The sequence below is a fragment of the Sorex araneus genome, chromosome 8 (assembly GCF_027595985.1).
Source record: "Sorex araneus isolate mSorAra2 chromosome 8, mSorAra2.pri, whole genome shotgun sequence".
Classification (NCBI taxonomy): domain Eukaryota; kingdom Metazoa; phylum Chordata; class Mammalia; order Eulipotyphla; family Soricidae; genus Sorex; species Sorex araneus.
The window spans coordinates 67,264,496-67,282,349 of NC_073309.1; the positions used below are offsets into that span (position 1 = coordinate 67,264,496).

The 17,854-nt window shown below is 39.0% G+C and overlaps 1 protein-coding gene across 1 annotated transcript in view; it reads left to right on the forward strand.

Moving 5' to 3' along the window:
- DPYD (dihydropyrimidine dehydrogenase) overlaps nucleotides 1–17,854 on the forward strand; it is a 980,594-nt gene that overhangs the window by 39,425 nt on the left and 923,315 nt on the right. Inside the window, exon 2 of the mRNA XM_055145227.1 lies at nucleotides 2,173–2,283. Within this exon, the coding sequence (XP_055001202.1) occupies nucleotides 2,173–2,283 (111 nt within the window). The remainder of the gene's footprint in view (nucleotides 1–2,172; nucleotides 2,284–17,854) is intronic.

Consider the following 17,854-nt stretch of genomic DNA (forward strand, 5'->3'; position numbering starts at 1 on the left):
ATTTTACTCATCTTCTGCTTCAAATATTTCTTTACAGTATTTTGATTACTTAATAATGTGCCATTTGTCTTTGAGATGTTACTCTTATTTTATGCTTCATTGTCTGTTTGATAGCTCTTGGTCTCTTTAGGTCTAAATTTTTTTCTCTGTTGTTATTGAATCTTTCTAGCAATTTAAATTTTTTTATTATAGTTTAAGTTCAAGAGTGTCTATTTTCTTTTTTCTATAATTTCTTTCTTTATGGATAATCTTTATTTAATGCTGTGATGACCACATCTAATTTGTAATGGCTCTTTTGAATACTTTTGTAAGTTTGACATCTTGACTTCTGAAAACAAATTTCTGTGATTTCCTTTGTCTCTTATGCATCGGTTACAAAATCCTGTTTTTCTTTAATTGAAAACTGAATAATTTAGATACCATTGTGCTGATTCTGTATACTAAGATTCCTCTTCCAGGCATATTGTTTGCCTGTTTGTTTAGTGAATTGAGGGACTGTTTTAGGAGGTGTGTTTCCTCCACCGTGTGAACCTCTGAGAATAATTACATAGGGTGGAACCTTGAACTCAATAATTCTGGAATAAAGGTGGGTTTGTCAAAGCTTTTTAAGTCCCTGCTTGCCCACTCTACCCGTTTTCTCTGTTTATTGTCTATATGTGTTGATACAGTGTCCAACTCAGACCGCACTTAGTGCTGGCCACATTAACTCTGATAATGTCCTAGGCTGTAAATCACTCCACATTACGGTGCAATTAAAGCAGAGCCCCGTTCTCTGGGTAGGTTTTACATTAATTGTTGTTTTGGGGGCACACTCAGGGAGTGTTCAGGACTTACTCTTGGCTCTGTACTGAGGTAGAGCTCAGGAGACAGTATGTGGTGAAGGAATTGAAGGGAGTGGGCTGCACGGAGGGCTGATGCCAAACCTCTCTGGCCCAACCAGGGTAATTTTTGAGGACAGTCACTGAATTTATTGGCACTTTTGTGTGTATGCGTAGGTGGAAGCTGTTCTCAGTTGTCAGTGGTTCTCTCTGGCAAAGTATCTGCTTTACAGTTTAGTGTTGTTCTCCTGAAGTTTCCAAGCTCCTCTTGTGTGTCTTCTGAATCCACATTGTAGAGTGAGGGATGTGACTCAGAGGCAATGTGTGTGCTTTGCATGCATTGATAATCTGGATTTGATCTCCAGCACCACACACAAATGGAAAAACCAGCCAACAAAACCCAACAGTTTTACAGTTTTTGACATTGCCTTTAGGCCAGAATTTCCCCCACATAAAAATTAATGTATAGACTGGAGCTATAGCTCAGCAGGCAGGGCGTTTGCTTTGCACAAGGCCGACCCGGGTTTGATTCTTCCATCCCTCTCGGAGAGCCCAACAAGCCCCCAAGAGTATCCCGCCCCCACGGCAGAGCCTGACAAGCTACCCGTGGCGTATTTATATGCCAAAAAACAGTAACAAGTCTCACAATGGAGACGTTACTGGTGCCTGCTCTAACAAATCGATGAACAATGGGAAGACAGTGCTATATATATGTAGATAGTTCTTGGGTGTACCATGTCATATTTGCAAACAGTTTTCTTATTTGTTATTTTCTTAAAATATTTCAGTTCCTCTCTCTCTCTATATATATGTGAATTTTTTTTTGGTACCAGAATTTTCCTACACCAGATTTGGTTTATCGCCAAGTCTATGATTTTTTAAATTTGCCTACTTTAAAATCCCATCTTCACATTTTAGTATCATATACCTAATTTGCGTAACTCACATGAGTGTTTTTCATGTTCCCAAAGAGTTTTCTCTCCTACTTCTTTCTATGAAATTGCGTGTGGGGAATCATAACTAAAAGTTTGTTATTTTAAAAATACTAATTAACATATTTACAAGGGCTGGATCCATAACACAGTGGTTGGGCTTTCGCCTTTCACGCGGCCTACCCGAGTGCAATTCTTCCGCCCCTCTCAGAGAGCCTGGCAAGCTACCGAGAGTATCGAGCCCTCGAGGCAGAGCCAGGCAAGCTACCAGTGCGTATTGGATATGCCAAAAACAGTAACAATAAGTTTCTCAATGAGAGACGTTACTGGTGCCCGCTCAAACAAATCGATGAGCAACGGGATGACAGTGATCAGTGACAGTATATTTACATACACTTATATGTTATTTTTACTGTCTTTAGAGTATCCTGACTTTAAATCCTCGAAGACAGACTCATGCTACTTTACGTTCTACTTCGGCCAAGAAATTGGACAAGAAACACTGGAAAAGAAATCCTGATAAGAACTGTTTTGTAAGTAGCACTGATACAAAATTTCATTATGAAAATTGTTTCATTTTACACATTTTAAGATAAAATTTTTATTTACTTATAAAAATAATAAAGATGCAGAAGGCATAGCTATATTTTTCATACTTTCAATGCTTTACACTTGAATAAATCTAAAAGTGTGTTATATTTTACAGATTCTAAATGGTTAAAAGTCAGCTTTAGTTTCATGCCCAAATTTGTTTTTTCTTCAAGAATCTGTAAAATTGCTCTTAGATAGTGGGTGTATTGTGATAATAAACATTTGAAGAGTTGCAGACCTTTACTCATAAAACATATACAGTGTTGTTAATCATGATTACCTCAATACTTTTTTTGTCTTAACAATTTTTATGTAATGATATGATGATATCAGAAAAGTTTCCACATTATAAAAATAACTCAATTGAAGAATAATTTGGGATATATAAACTATGAAAGTACATGTTTTGAAAATATGCATTTCAGATGCCCAATATAAACATCTAATATTTCCAGGTTGGAGTGAAATACTGTTTTTCTTAAGTTACTAATCACTAAACTCATTAAACTAGACCTATAGTGTTTTTGCAGAGCTAGGACTCTGAGGTCTTATAAGAAGAACAAGGATAATATAGTACCCAATGTTTAATTGGTCATCAGAAAGAGATAAAAATATTAAAATTTAGGGGCCAGCGAGATAGTTCAGTGGGTAGGGCACTTACATTGCATGTGTCTGACCCAAGTTCAACCCCTGGCCCCCCATATGGTCTCCTGAGCCTCTCAGGGCTGCTTCCTGAGAGAAGATGTAGGAGTAAGCCCTGAATCCAGACAGCTATGGCCTCAAAACAATAATAAAATTCTTTAAATTTGGAAAGCAGTATTTTTCTACTTATCAAAATTAATTTTTCAAAATAATCAGTGAGATAATAGCATTAACATATTGAATCTTAGCTTTCTAAAATATTTTGTATATACTATCCAACAATATGATTTTTAGATTAAAAATTGAAATTCTTTGTGCTTTATTACACATGACATTTGGAGAGAAGGTCATTGAGCATTTACACATATATATCTGTGTTTATTTGATTTTTATTTTACTGATTTATTTATGAATTTAGTTATTTACTTTTTGGGCCACATTTGATTCTGCTTATGAGTTATTCCTGGGTATGTGTTCAGGGACCATTTATGGCACTTCTTGAAAACCATATATAGTACCTGGGTTTGAATTCTAATCTGCTCTGTTCAAGGCAATTCTCTTACCCCTGTTCTATCTTCCTGGCCCTTGATTTTTAACTTTTCTATCAGTGTAAACCCAGTAAATTTTTTGGAATGGGAAAAGCAATACCGAGAGCAAGTATCACTTGAGATGATCACACGTTTAATCGCAGTGATGTCAGAAAGTTTAGTTATCTTGTTCCAGTTCTGATTTTTGTTTTTCACTATGACTCTTATAGTTGATGCCTTTAGAAGGCCAGTTACCTTCCAACCAGATCAAGGAGGCACCGAAATTCAGAACCCTAATAACGAGGTGAACAGTGAAGCATATTGAATAAAGATACAACTAATTTTGAGTTGAAAAAAACTCCTTTTTTTTTTGAGATGAAACAGTATATTGATGGGTTTTAGGAGAATATCTGAGTGCCGCTGGCCTGAAGAGGCCGCGCCCACTTTCGCTTAGGCCACGCCCCTCACAATAGCTGTGCGGAATACCTGTGTCCACAATACCTGTGCCCGAAGAGAGAAGGACTGCAGCGCTTGAGGGCGGCAGTTCGGGGTGGGGGAGGGACGGCTGGGGTGCTCGGGGTCCAAAGCGCAGGCTGGGACGCTGGTAGGACGGGTCGAGGGACGTCACACACCTGTGCCGGAAGAGAGAACGGCTGCGGCGCTTGGGGGTGGCAGTCCGGGGTGGGGGCAAAAAAACTCTTCTTAAGATCAAGTCTAAACTTCTCATTTGAAAATGTAAGAAGTGGTACCTGAACGATAGTGTAGCAGGTAGGGCAGTACAGTAGGTAGGGAACTTGTCTGGCACATGGCTAACCTGGGTTCGATCCGAAGCACCCGAGGGTAGTCCAGGAGCACTGCCAGGAGTGATCCCTGAGCACAGAGCCAGGAATAAGCCCTGAACACCACCGTGCATGACCCCCAAACAAAAGCAAAATGTGTGAGAAGGACCAGGGATGTGGTTCAATGGTATGTGTGCATGAACATAAGGGTTCAGGCCGGGTACCACAATCAAACAAAACAAGACAAAATAAAACAAAAAATTGTGTGAAAACCATGATCCAAGTAATTTAGGTACATTCGTTAAGTTCTCACCTGTAGATTATAAAACTATTTTTGGTAAAAAAAAAAAGGCGTAGAGAAAGTTTGATTTTCATGATTGTTGCTATTTTATTATTATTTTATGGACAGTGGTTTCTATGCGGGTCTGCCCAGTGATGCTGGGGAGTACCCGCGCTGTCCCTACAGGGCTAGGAGGTCAGGAGGGCTGGAGGTTGGGCTCAGGTCTTGCCAGGCCTTGCTCCAGCCCTCTGAAGTGTCTTCCTGAACTCTGGAAATCAGCAGTTTAAATTGTGTAATATTATTCTGTAAATTGTCTTTCTCATCATTAGCATTTTTATAATTGTCAAATATCTGGTGAGAAGAACTGTCTCCTTTCACTTGAGACTGGGATAAATTCCTACAAAAGCAATTTGACGCTGTCTTTGAAGGCACTCATTAACAACGCCTGTTAGTTTTATAGGCTTGCAATAACAAAGTCCTGTGATTGGACAGACTTGAAACAGTGAATTTATTGTGGAGGGTTGATTTTTTTTTGTGGCCTCGGCCTCTAGCTGACCGTTTTTACTGTGTTTTCATGGAGCCTATTCACTACATGCCTGTGTTCAGATTTCTACTTCTTACAGTGACGCCACTGATATGCATTAGCGCCTCACTCATTATCTTTGTTTAATCTGAATGCTTCTTTTTGGTGCTACTTCATTTTTATTAATAACAGAGTCTCCTCAATTAAATGTCTGCCTTGGAAGTATTGCATCATTATCTCAGAATGGCTTTATGGTATATTTTTCTCTGTGTAGTCTTCATACTTCCTGGCATTAAAGGAAAGGCAATTATTATTATTATCAAAAGATGATGGAATGGTTAATACTATGCAACTTTAAAAAATGTGAAAATGAATTTTAGTTAATTATTTTGACTCAAGAGTAGGCGGCATATTTACAATAGTGTTAGTGTTGATACTTACAGTGTATGAAGTCACTGCACCCTCCCTCCAACCACCAAAATATCTAATACCATCGCCGAAGTCCCTATGTCACCTGTGGTTCACCTCAGAATTCCCCTCTACGTGGTAATCCATTTTATAGTTCTATATTTCAAGGCCAGACATGTGTCATTATCCTTCTCCCTTTGACTTTTTTCATTTAACCCTTCAGTTCTAGCCACATTTCAATAAACAGCAAGATTTCCCCTTTCGTATAACTGAAGAGTCTTCCAGTGGAACAGAATTGAGAGCCCAGAGTAAGAATTAAATTTAAAGAGGATGTTTCTATTAGAATAATTTTGTAGAGGAAAGTCTGGGGGAAAACTCACAGAAATCCAGCTACTGTGTTGTGGTTCAATAAATTAGGACAAATCCTTTCAGTGGAAAATAGTACAATTATTAAATGTGTTTTTAAGATAATGAATACTCTGGAAAAATGTTTGCCGTGTTACATAGGAGCAGCACCCAGCACTATTATTTTAAAAATGATCTTACGTACTAAAAAACAAATATACCTAACCATCACTTCACAAAGCAGAAAAGAAAACACAATGAAAAGTGAGGAATGATTATTATAGTTGGCTTGGCACCTTTGGATATTTGAATTTTTTGTGAATGATTAAAAAACACTGGTGAAGGGATGTAAAACACTGGTGAAGGGATGGGTGTTCGAGCATTGTGTAACTGAGACTTAAGCCTGAAAGCTTTGTAACTTTCCACATGGTGATTCAATTAAAAAAAAATAAAAATAAATAAAAGTTTTAGTATAAGTTAAAATAACATTAATTCAGGAGAGATATTGTTGTAACTGTGTGCCATCTTGAAGATGTATGTGAGGTTACAAAGTAACAAAGAACAGACATTCATTCCTGCAGGAGAAAGATGAAGGTAGGGTTGAAATGTTAGTTTCAGTCTCAGTCCAGTTAAAGAATGTGATTTACAGGGATTGTGACTAAAATGAGGGATTACTCCAGATTATAGCCCATTTCCCTTCTTCCTACTCTGCTTTACCCTCCTGTCCACTTTTTTCTAAAGAGCACACACTTCCTGAACTTCCAATATCCAAATACATCCTGTCCAGATTTTGCTTTTAGGAAAATGAGTGCTAGATTGTTAACCAGGAGAGTCAGTCGGGAAAATGGTTTGGGGGCTGGAAGTGCTTGCTCTGCAAGCACGAAGTGGCGAGTTCAAATTCCTCTGCACACGGTGAAGGTGAGACAGTCCTGGCACCCCCACTGTCTGGCATCCCTGGGGAGGGAATGGTATAAAATAGTCCAAAGGGCAGCTGCATCTTTTTCTCGGCTGGAGAAGCTGGAGCTCATGCTTCCATGCGGGAAGCCTGGCTCAGCACCGGGTGATCCCCAAGGGCACCAAAGGCATAACATTCCTTTAATTGCCTCTGAGCACTGCTGGGTGAATACCCAAAGCCCAGACCAAAACAACCAACCCCCAAACACCACCAAATCTTGCTCTCATCATCAGTACTTAATACATGCAATCTTGTTGTCCTTCCTGAAATATTTTTCAGCTGACTTTGAGTAGACTGGATTACTTACTTTATTTCTCATTGGCATCTCTTTCTTAGTTCCTCTGCTATTCCCCATTTTTCATACCTAAGTATTAGAATGCAGTATTCAGTGATCTTATTCCATTTCTTCCCCTTGTAGGAAAATTTCCCCTGTGACTGAACCAATTCTTAAATTCTAGCTCTATATAGAGATATCTCCAAGTGTCTACACATAGATGTCTAGTCAACACCTCAGAATAAAAACATCGGATAAGTCAAGATACTTGGAAGCATGTAATTCTTGGCAGTGGTTCTCAGATTTGTATTGGCAGTCTTGCATCATTTTTGAAGATAGTCAAAGATGGTTTATTTTTTTTTCCCCAGCCAAGCCTTAGGCTACCAAATAAGAAGACGATTTCTACAAATTTGTGTTTTTTTGTTTGATTCTCTATTTTGCTTGGTTGCAATTTTCAGTTTTGATACAATGTAATTAATCACTGTCATCATTTTTACATGTGAGAGAGAGGACTTTCCTTTGAAGTTTGAAAGTGTTTCTTCAGTAACTTTTATTCCTCTTTGTTCTTGAGGACTGTATTTTAGGCACTACATTGGCTACTACTCCAAAATGAATACAACCTGCAAAATAACTGGTAGAAGTGATCTATTAAAATGATAAAAAGATTATATTATTTTATATGGTTTTGGGTCACACATGGCAGTGCTTACTCCTGGCTCTGTGCTCAGACATCACTCCTTGCAGAATTAGGGCATCTTATGTGATTCTGGCAATCAAACCTGGGTCAGCTGCATTCCAGGCAAGCACTGTACCTGCTCTACAATCGTTCCAGCCACCAAATATTAAAATTTGAAAGATAGACTCAGTATTGTTTATATACTAAGAAGACTATACTTAAGTTATTAACACCAAATCTTAATTGTTGGTTTTAATAGATTTAGAGTGGTCTTACAAAACAGGCATCAGCTTGACCTATGAAGATGTCCTAAGAATGGCTGTTGTGAAATTTTCTATCCAAGAACTTTTCTGTTGGAATTTTACACCATTATAGTACTAATTGGAAATTCTAAATTCAGTAGGGTATTTAAACTGGCAAATGTGTTTATACTGGTTAATGAAGCACGAAGCAGTTATTTCCAGTATTTTTTAAGCAGGTGTTCTATAACTGTTGTTTATTTTTCCAGTCTTGAAAATGTTGAACTGTCCTAATTACATAAATATTTTGTAACTCATTTGCTGTTAGCAATTTTTTTGAGTTAAAAAAATGTTGCAAATCAGAAAATATAATTGGTAGAAAATTTGTTTTGGGCAATAAAATTAAAGACCCTCAATTACTAGATGTGATTTAAATAATTTTAGCAAGTTTGTTTTAAGTTTTGCCCACAGAGTGATGCTTACAGTAAAAATAAATAAAATAGAAGAAATCATAGTGCAAATAAGAATTTATTAACTAGGGGTTTGGAGTTAGTACAGCGAGTAGGACTCTTGCCTTGCAGGTGGCTGACTCAGGACCAATCCTGAGAACTTATAGGAGTGATCCCTGAAAGCAGAGCCAGGAGTAACTCCCAAACACTGCCAGGTGTGGCCCTAAAACAGAAACGTTTTGCTAACTACAGTTATATTTTGAGGTGCTTTTTATTTTTCTTGTAGTAGTTCATTGTTCAGAAGCACCTCCTAAGGTAAATATTCTGCCTCCATTCCAAAATGAGGAAACAGTTTAGAAACATATCAATGTTTCCACAACTGGATAATGGGTTTAGAAGTAAAACCTATGCGATTTGGTACTGGAACTCTTTAAGTAAAACTTGTAGTTATTTGATAAAATAAACTATTGATTTTTCCTTCCAGTCAACAGAAAATGGCTGTGTAATGATACACACACCCACACCCACACACACACACACACACACACTTTTGCTTACTTTTAGCCAGTTCCTGCTGTGTGTGGGGACAATGCCTGGCTCTGAGCTCAGGTGTCATTTTCCATGATGCTTAGGTTAGTGACCATGCAATGTCAGTAATCAAACCCAGTTCTCCTTCACACAAGCATGTGTGCATTTGCCCTCAGATCCATGACCATTTTCTTCTCTGGTGTGAGCACCAGTATTGGTCACTACTTTATTTTTGTATTTTGTTTCTGTGTATAATTATGCAGACATCACTTCTCACACTGAAGCAAAGGTTAATACGATCCAGGCTTTTCAGTGAAGTTCTCCAAATCTCTTTTGAGGAAAGCATAACTATCACTATAAAACTTCCCGAGGAAGTAACTGGAAAGAGTTACTCATCATGTGAGACATTGAGATTTGGCATTAACTGAAGCAGGCAGCGTGGAATACTGATTTAACAAGGGAGATGGGGGGCAGAGACTCTGGAGCTGTTGTAGAAGACTGGAAGATCGATCCAGAGCAGGGGCACCAAGGAGGCAGGGAAGAGAAGCTCTATGTATATTTAGGAAACATCTTTGTCTGGTTTCCTGTAACAGAAGTTCAGGGACTCACTGTCTAGACAGTCAACATTCATTTCTCATGGTTCTCTGCGTGGGAAGTCCCCGTGCTATCGGGTGCTTGTCTATGGGCTTGAAAAACCCAGGAGCCCGGATTGGAGCGAATAAGAGCAGATTTATTTCTGTAAGTCAAGCAAGGAACCCGGAACACAAGTATTGGTAACCATGGGCTGCCAAGGTCCAGCATGTGAGTGTTTGAAACTTTCTAGTTCCCAAGGCTGGCCAGGACTCTGATGTTGGGCCTTGTTGAGCACCTTATCCTGTAAGGTAAACTGGGGGAAAGAGAGAGAGACAATTAGTTTTGGTTCCAGAGTACTACACTGTCCAGAGTGGTGGGAAATGTTTAGAATTGGAAAAACCATTTTTTGGCTTTTCTATTCTGTGACTCCAGCCTGACTGATATAGCTCAATACCATGGCATTTAGAAGTGTTTGCTCCAAACAAGAAATTTTGCACTGACTTGCTAAATGACTAACGGTATTCAAGACTAACGGTATTCAAAACACCAATACTCGAAATTCTATAGACTGGGAGTATAAGATCCAGGCACTGGCAGACTTGGTGTGTGTTCCAGACCTGCTGCATCTTAGGTCACAGATAGATGGTCTTTGGCTGTGTCCCAGATGGTTACCTCACATGGTTTAGGCCTCTCACGTGCCATCTCTGGCAGTATACAATCCCTGGCAGTACATGTGGTTTCCTGAGGGTCATCGGGGTTACTCCTAAGCACAGAGCCAGGAATAACCTCCGAGAACCTCAGCATGTGACCCCAAAATCCAAAAAGGGAAAAGAAAAGGAAGAAAATTCGATGGAGCTGCTTTGTAATGCACTAAGGCCATTCGTGCCAGAGCCAGATTCATGACCTGGTTATCTCTGAATACCATCGCTCTGCTCAGTAGGATCTCAGCACCTGAATTTTGTGGGAAATTTGTGGAAAAATGCTTTGTGAGCATTTGCTGCCTAGCACAAACGTGACATAACTTAGGAGTTGACTTGATAGTGATCCAGAGAAGCAGTGAATTCATTTTGGGATCTTTCGAATTTCTTACACCTGTGGGTCCTCTTTAATCACGAAAGTTGTGACTCAATAAACTGGTCATGGAGATGAAGAATTTGGGGCCACATATATTATTAGAATTTGGACACACACACATACACAGGTGAGAGAGCCCATATATATATATATATGTGTGTGTGTGTGTGTATATATATATGTATGTGTGTATATATATGTATATATATATATATATAATCATGATCACAAAATCCCATTAACCATTGATTTCTCGAACAGGCTCAGTAACTTCTCATTTCGTCCTTTCCCTGAGATCTTAGAAGTCTATCTCAACTCATCCCTCCCAACGATGTCACACTGGAGGCTCTTTCAGGGTCAGGGGAATGAGAACCAGCTTGTTACTGGATTTAGCATATGGATACCCAATGGGAAGCTTGCAAGGCTGTCCGATGTGGGCAGGAAACTCTCAGAAACTTGCCAGTTTCTTCCAGAGGGAGAAGTAGGCTAGTAGGCTACAAGATATCATGCCTATATATATATGGGTTCTCATCTGAGTCCACACTGTCTCCATGCCTGATCTCTGATGTCTCTGCAGGCCTAGATTCAGACCAGATCCTCTGCTTGCTTATTCATCTCACAGGTGAGGTCGACCTCCTGGCCCCAGGGCCTTTGTGGAACTGGGAGTTGATTCCTTTCTCTCCCACCTGGGACCCAGAAGCCTCCATATCCCACTGCAACCGTTATCTGTGGGCCCACATCCAGACCCCAGGCACTTTGCTTGCTCATTTATCTACCACATCCACATTCTGTGGACATAACGCTGTTCAGTACTGCTTGTACCCTGAGCCCTGCGGCTCCTCATGCCATTGCACAGTAGCTTTACTTTCTCCATCTCACACTGAATGCACTTGAACCTCCTGCCACCATCCCTGCGTGAGGCCCGGTAGGAGAGAAAAAGAGCATCATTCAGCCAAATCCTTCAGACTGCTCCCAGTGGAGAGAAATACAAATATTTACTTAGATCACAGCAGACACAGTGAGGAAGCTCCATAGAAATCCACCAGCCCAGTAGATGAAAATAATAGCAGGAAAATCTCTACTAGTATCAACTGGCTTTGTAAACTCTCATAAAATGACCATAGAGAAGCCAGGGATGGCAAGTGAATTCCAAATAATGATAGTGCAGGTAGTCAGTAAAGCACAGAAAATTTGAGAGTAGAAGTGAGAAAACTACAATAAAAAGTGACTGACTGGACTTGAGGGTATGGTAGGTGCAATAAAAAACTCAATTTTTCAGCAGTAGAGTAGTGGAGGCTGAGGGAACTCTCAGTGAGCTCCAAGAAGAGATGCAGGAAACTTCTAGAAACCAGGAGAAGACAGAAAATACATCTGGAATGGAAAGAACGAACACCAGAGAGTTATTGGTTGAGTTCACGAAGAACAGTATTAGAGTAATTTGAGTCTCTGAGAAATTGAAAAGTGTTTTTGACAAAAAACTATTAGTCAGTGAAATCAGCTATAAAACTTGATCAGAGTTGAACAGTACAGGTCAACTCAGAAGATCCAAGACATTTGAAGGGTTCCAGAAAAAACCGAACCAAATAGAAAACACTCTAAGAAAAATTATAATCAAAATGGCAAAAGCCAAAGACAGAGACTGAATATTGAAAGCAGCAATACCAAAGAAGAAACATGTATAAAGGAACTCTCATAAGAATCACAACAAATGTTTCACATGAGACTATATTGTCCAAAAGAGAATGGTGGCATTGGGAAACAAAATATTCATAGAATAAACATCTCACAAGAATATGCTATCCAGTTTGATTACTATTCAGATTTGAAGATATTCTACAAAGCTTCATAGACAAATAAGTTTATGCAGTTCACAGCCTTGAAACCAGTTTTTATGGAGCTATTTTTTATTTATTTACATTTATTTATTTATTTTTTGTTTTTACAGCACACTTTGAGGTGCTCAGGGGTTCTGCAATCAGGAACCATATGGGATGCCAAAGTTTGAACTTGGGCTACCCATGTATGAAGCAAATGCTCTACCCACTGTACTATTGTTCCGGCCCCTATAATATTATTTTTCTAAAATATAAAACCAATCTTATATTTTCAGGCTAAAACATACCTTTGTACCTTTATAGACTTATTCAGATTTTTCTTTAGATTTATTTTAATTCTCTGTTCCTCTGTCTGGTTAAATTGTATATTCGTAGGATTTATCTTTTTCATATACAGTTTAAAATGCATTAGCATAAAATTTTCCATGGCACTAATTTAAAAATTTTTATTGTTTATAATAAAATGATGTCCTATTTTTGAAAATTGTTTTATTAATTTACCTTTAATATATAAAGCTGTGAATGTCAGGAGTTCGCCTTTATTTATCTAGATGAATGTAGTTTTCTCCTGTCTCCACTGTAAAAAAAAAATAAAAGAAGATATAAAGAAGATGTGAGTTATAAAGAAACATAGCGAGGTAACAGTCAGTGATGACTAAAGGCATCAGAACTGGAGAATTTATACAGAACTGGCTTGGCGGGGTTGGGGGTTGAATGGGAAGCGTCTTTGGAATATTAGAGGGATGCAAGCACTCTGATAGTGGTAAATGTCGTGTTAGAACAGTGTTTGCATGGAATTGCCATTAATAATTTTGTAAATGTTGATACCTCAGTAAAAATAAATGGAAAAGGAAAACAAAATAATGTACTAGCAATTGAAAGTGTGCATCAGATTTCAGTGTAGCTAATGATACTCTTGAGTACCAGCATGGCAGAGGTGCAGAGAGGAGAATTTACCCGAGAAACACATTGCAGTGAGATAAGAAACCCAAGGGCATAGTGGGGTATTTCCTACTAACAAGAGCTTTTCTTTCAGTGCATAGTTTCCAATATGCCAAATGTGGTGGTCTTGTTCTTTGGAAAATAGAATGTGCTATGGCTACTAGATATGTTTTTCCTTCTAACGTTTAATTGGCTATTAATGGATGAGATCCACAAAGTTGGTCTCAGGCTTATTCAGAAAGAGAATATGGATCCCTCTGTGAAGACACTTGCGCAATTACCCTGATATCCAGCTTTGTTACACTTGAAAAAGATACTGGGCATGTTCTAGCATAGGTATATAGAAAATTCCTATCAGACCAGTTTTAAATTCAAAAGCTAAAATAAATATTTGATCAGATTCTTAGTAATAAAGCAGCCACTCCTTTCCTTTCACATTGTGTTTGAAAACAATTTCTTTGCATTAAGATTACGTTCTTGATGGCACACAATGACTTTCTTCTGAAAAACAAAAACAAAACCAAAACACCTCAAAGTTGTTTTGTATCTGTGATAAAAAAAAAAGATGATTGAACATAAAAAAAATCCCTGAAGGAGTTTCTGATAAAACGCAAACAAACAGGGGCTGGAGCGATAGCACAGTGGGTAGGGCGTTTGCCTTGCACGTGGCCAACCCGGGTTCAATTCCCAGCATCCCATATGGTCCCCTGAGCACCGCCAGGAGTAGTTCCTGAGTGCAGAGCCAGGAGTAACCCCTGTGCATTGCCGGGTGTGACTCAAAAAGCAAAAAAACACCGTAATCAAGATTGTTTTTAACTAAATGTTTTATTTTCCGTGGGTGCAAAATATATTAATTTGGTAGAGTATAAATATTAGACTAGAAACCCAAGTACATGTAGAATATGAGCTTAATTTTTCTACAACTGAACTTAATTTCTATTTTGAGCTTCTCTCTGAGAGGTAACTTGCCTTCATTCTTTAAATTATTTTTTTCCATGATTGCTATCTCAAAGCCACCATTTCTCAGCACTTACATCTGAGGTTCTGTTGTTAGTGAGTTTCACTTTACAAATTATTTTTTTCCTAAGGTTGCTACCCCAAACCCATTTCTCTGCTCTAAAACCTGAGTTCCTGAGGATTTGGTTGTATAAGGGGTGGTATGTGAGGTGATTTTAAGTGATTATGACATTTGTCCACTAACAAACATCCTGAGGATTTGAACTCATCCTGAATCCAGAGCCCCGCTTGCTCCCCATCTCTCTACCACCGTGAAGGCATTCTTGACTGTCTGACAGTTTTCCTGTTCTAATCCACACTGGGGATCAGGAAACATCACAGTTCATTTGTCTCCTCAACATCACAGTCATTTGTCTCCTCCAGGAAGAAGTGTTCCTCATTGGGTGATCTATCATGTGCTTAGGAAGTATCAGGTTCTCCATTTGGTGATCTTTTATGGTGTGGGACTCTGAAAAGTGATAAGGATGGGCCCTTCGCAAGAGTCGGTCAATCACATGGTGGTTTAATGCTGTGGTTTAATGCTGGTTCCCAAGGATATGGTCTGCTTGGGCTTTGTTGCACAGATTTACCTTGATACAGCAGTGCTCAGGGAACATCAGGGTGGTATCCAGCAGTTCTCAGAGCATCTAGTGATTTCTAGGTACTCGTTCAGTGTTTCCTCTGTTTTGTGTCTATCTCAAGAAGTTGGGTATGGGTCCTCTTTTACTGTGATCTACCAGTGTTGTCAAAGGGCTGGGTTTGTGGAGCTGGAGAGGCAGCAGGAAGGGCTTGGGTGAGTTCCTGCTTGGTGTGTGTGACTATCCTACTAGTAATATCAGGACAGATCTCAATCCACAATAAAGTCTGCTTGATCTTGTGAGCTAGTCCCCACCACCCTGGGTCCCAAGACTCAGGGAAGCTGCAGCAGTTGAGTTGAGATTTTATGTTTTGGGGTCCTAGGTGAAAGAAGAAGTTGGCTTCAATCTAGAACCAAGTTCTTGCCTTTGTTGAGATGAGTTCTTTATAAAGAAAAGTAAGATTTATTAAAGTAAAAGTACACACGTGATGCGTGAGCATGAGTGATCAAGACGTGCCTGCAGGGTTTAAGTGATAGAATATTTTAAGTAAAGCATGAAATACTATTTATAGAATGGTTGGGTTAACATAGCATGATCTGGGTGATATTGAGGTTGGACATGTTACGGGATTACACGTCTTTTCATAACAGTATCAACTCTTTAGACAGCATGGGGATGTACCAATTGCTATGCATTTGTCTTAATGACAAAATGGTGCATATTCCAAGCACAGTTTCATGTCAGTGCCTGTCTTTATCACTGTACAAAACTGTGTCTTTGCACTTTGCAGATGCTCTTATCTGCAAAGAGTGAAGTGGCCATAGAGTGTTTTATTTAAGGCAAAAGAATTCTCACTCAGGGGATTAGCAAGCAAGTCATCCCTGTTCAGGAAGTAGTATGAGTAACAGCAACAGTGAAAGTGATGATGTAATTGTTACGTTTATTGAAGTTTTTATTCTGGTTAGACATTGAGAAATTTCTGTCATCTGATTAGGAGGTATAATGTTTTCTACATGTCTTAGTTTTGTATGTAATGTTTGCTGTTTTGAAAGTTCATGTATTCAGGGGTTGAGGAGAAAACACAGTAAAGGAAGGTGCTAGCTTTGTATATGTTCAACACCTATTTCTATCCTTGGCACCACTTTAGGTCTCTTTAGCAATGCCATGGGGCACCCTTGAGCCAGAGCCTAGAGTAGCCCCCAAGAACTGACAGGTACTTCCCTCCTCCACCAGAAAAAATCACAGACAGCAAAAGAAAAGTATTTGTTGTCTTGTTGCTTTGTTCCACACTTAGAATAGAGTTGTCAGAGATTTATTCTCCAGGCAGAAATATGTAATAAAATGCTAATTGAGTAAAATAAAGGAAAGTATTAACTCTTGATTTCCTAAGGCTGTTGCCAAAAGCTTTGTATTAATTATTTATTTCAGACTGATCACAAGTTTTTCCCTATCCCATGTGTCTCTCAAATTAAACTCATTTGTAATTGTCAGTTGTCAGCCCTTTAACTTTAATTTTGTTCTTCTTTATTTAAAAAAAATTACAGTGGTTAATGGGATGCTCTGATTCTTGTGTTTATTTACCAAGTTTATTAGTTATTAGGAAGACTATAGTTTTAAATCAGGATTTAAATGGAATCAGTAAAAACAATTTCCCCTAAGAAAGGTGTGTTTCAGGTTCACAGAAAAAGAAGTAATCATTTGTTAACTAAAATACCACTATATCATGGAGGAAGTAGAAAAAAACCTGTTATTTTGATAGCAGTGATAGTCCAGGGGGTAAGGCACTTGTCTTGCATGAAACTGACCCATGTGAAACCCGTTTGATCCCAGTTACCATTATGGTCTCACAAACACCACTTGGAGTGGTTCCTCAGCACAGAACCAAGAGTCAGCTCTGAGCACTGCAAAATATGACTTCCAATCCCCTCTCTGTGTATATGCATGTTCATATACAATAAATAAATATGTAATAAAGCTAAATACCAAAAAAAATCTGTATTTTAGTCTCTAAGTTGAGGGCTGCTTGGTAGAAAAAGTCAACTTAGTTTATTTTGTTACTTCCCTGGGCTGGAGAGATAGCATAGCAGGTAGGGTCTTTGCCTTCCACGCAGCCAACCCAGGTATGATTCCTCCATCCCTCTCAGAGAGCCCAGCAAGCTACTGAGAGTATCCTTCCCACAGAGCAGAGCCTGGCAAACTACCCGTGGTGAATTCGATATGCCAAAAACAGCAACAAGTCTCACAATGGAGATGCTACTGGTGCCCGCTCAAGCAAATTGATGAACAACAGGAGAGCAGTGCTACAGTGCTACGGTGTTACTTCCCCAACCAGGAGGTTACAACTTATTGCAATGGATATTTTTCTTTTTTTAATTATGTTTTTAATGAATGACCATGAGTTACAAAGCTTTTTTTTTACTCATTTTGTTATTTATTTATTTATTTATTTTAATTTAATAGTTTATTTTTAATTAGTGAGTCAATGTGAGGGTACAGTTACAGATTTATACATCTTTGTGCTCATGTTTCTCCCTTACAAAGTTTGATAACCCATCCCTTCACCAGTGCCCATTCTCCACCACCAGTAAACCCACATCCCTCCCCCCACTCCCCAGTCCTGTCTCCGCCCACCCCACACTGCCACTATGGCAGGGTATTCCCTTTTGTTCTCTCTTTCTGATTAGGTGTTGTGGTTTGCAATAAAGGTGTTGAGTGGCCATTGTGTTCAGTCTCTAGTCTATATTGGGCCCGCATCATCTTTCCTCCACATGACCTCCAATCACATTTTACTTGGTGTTCCCTTCTCTGAGTTGCCCAGAATGAGAGACCAGCCTCCAAGCCATGGAGACAACCTCCTGGTACTTATTTATACTATTCTTGGGAGTTAGTC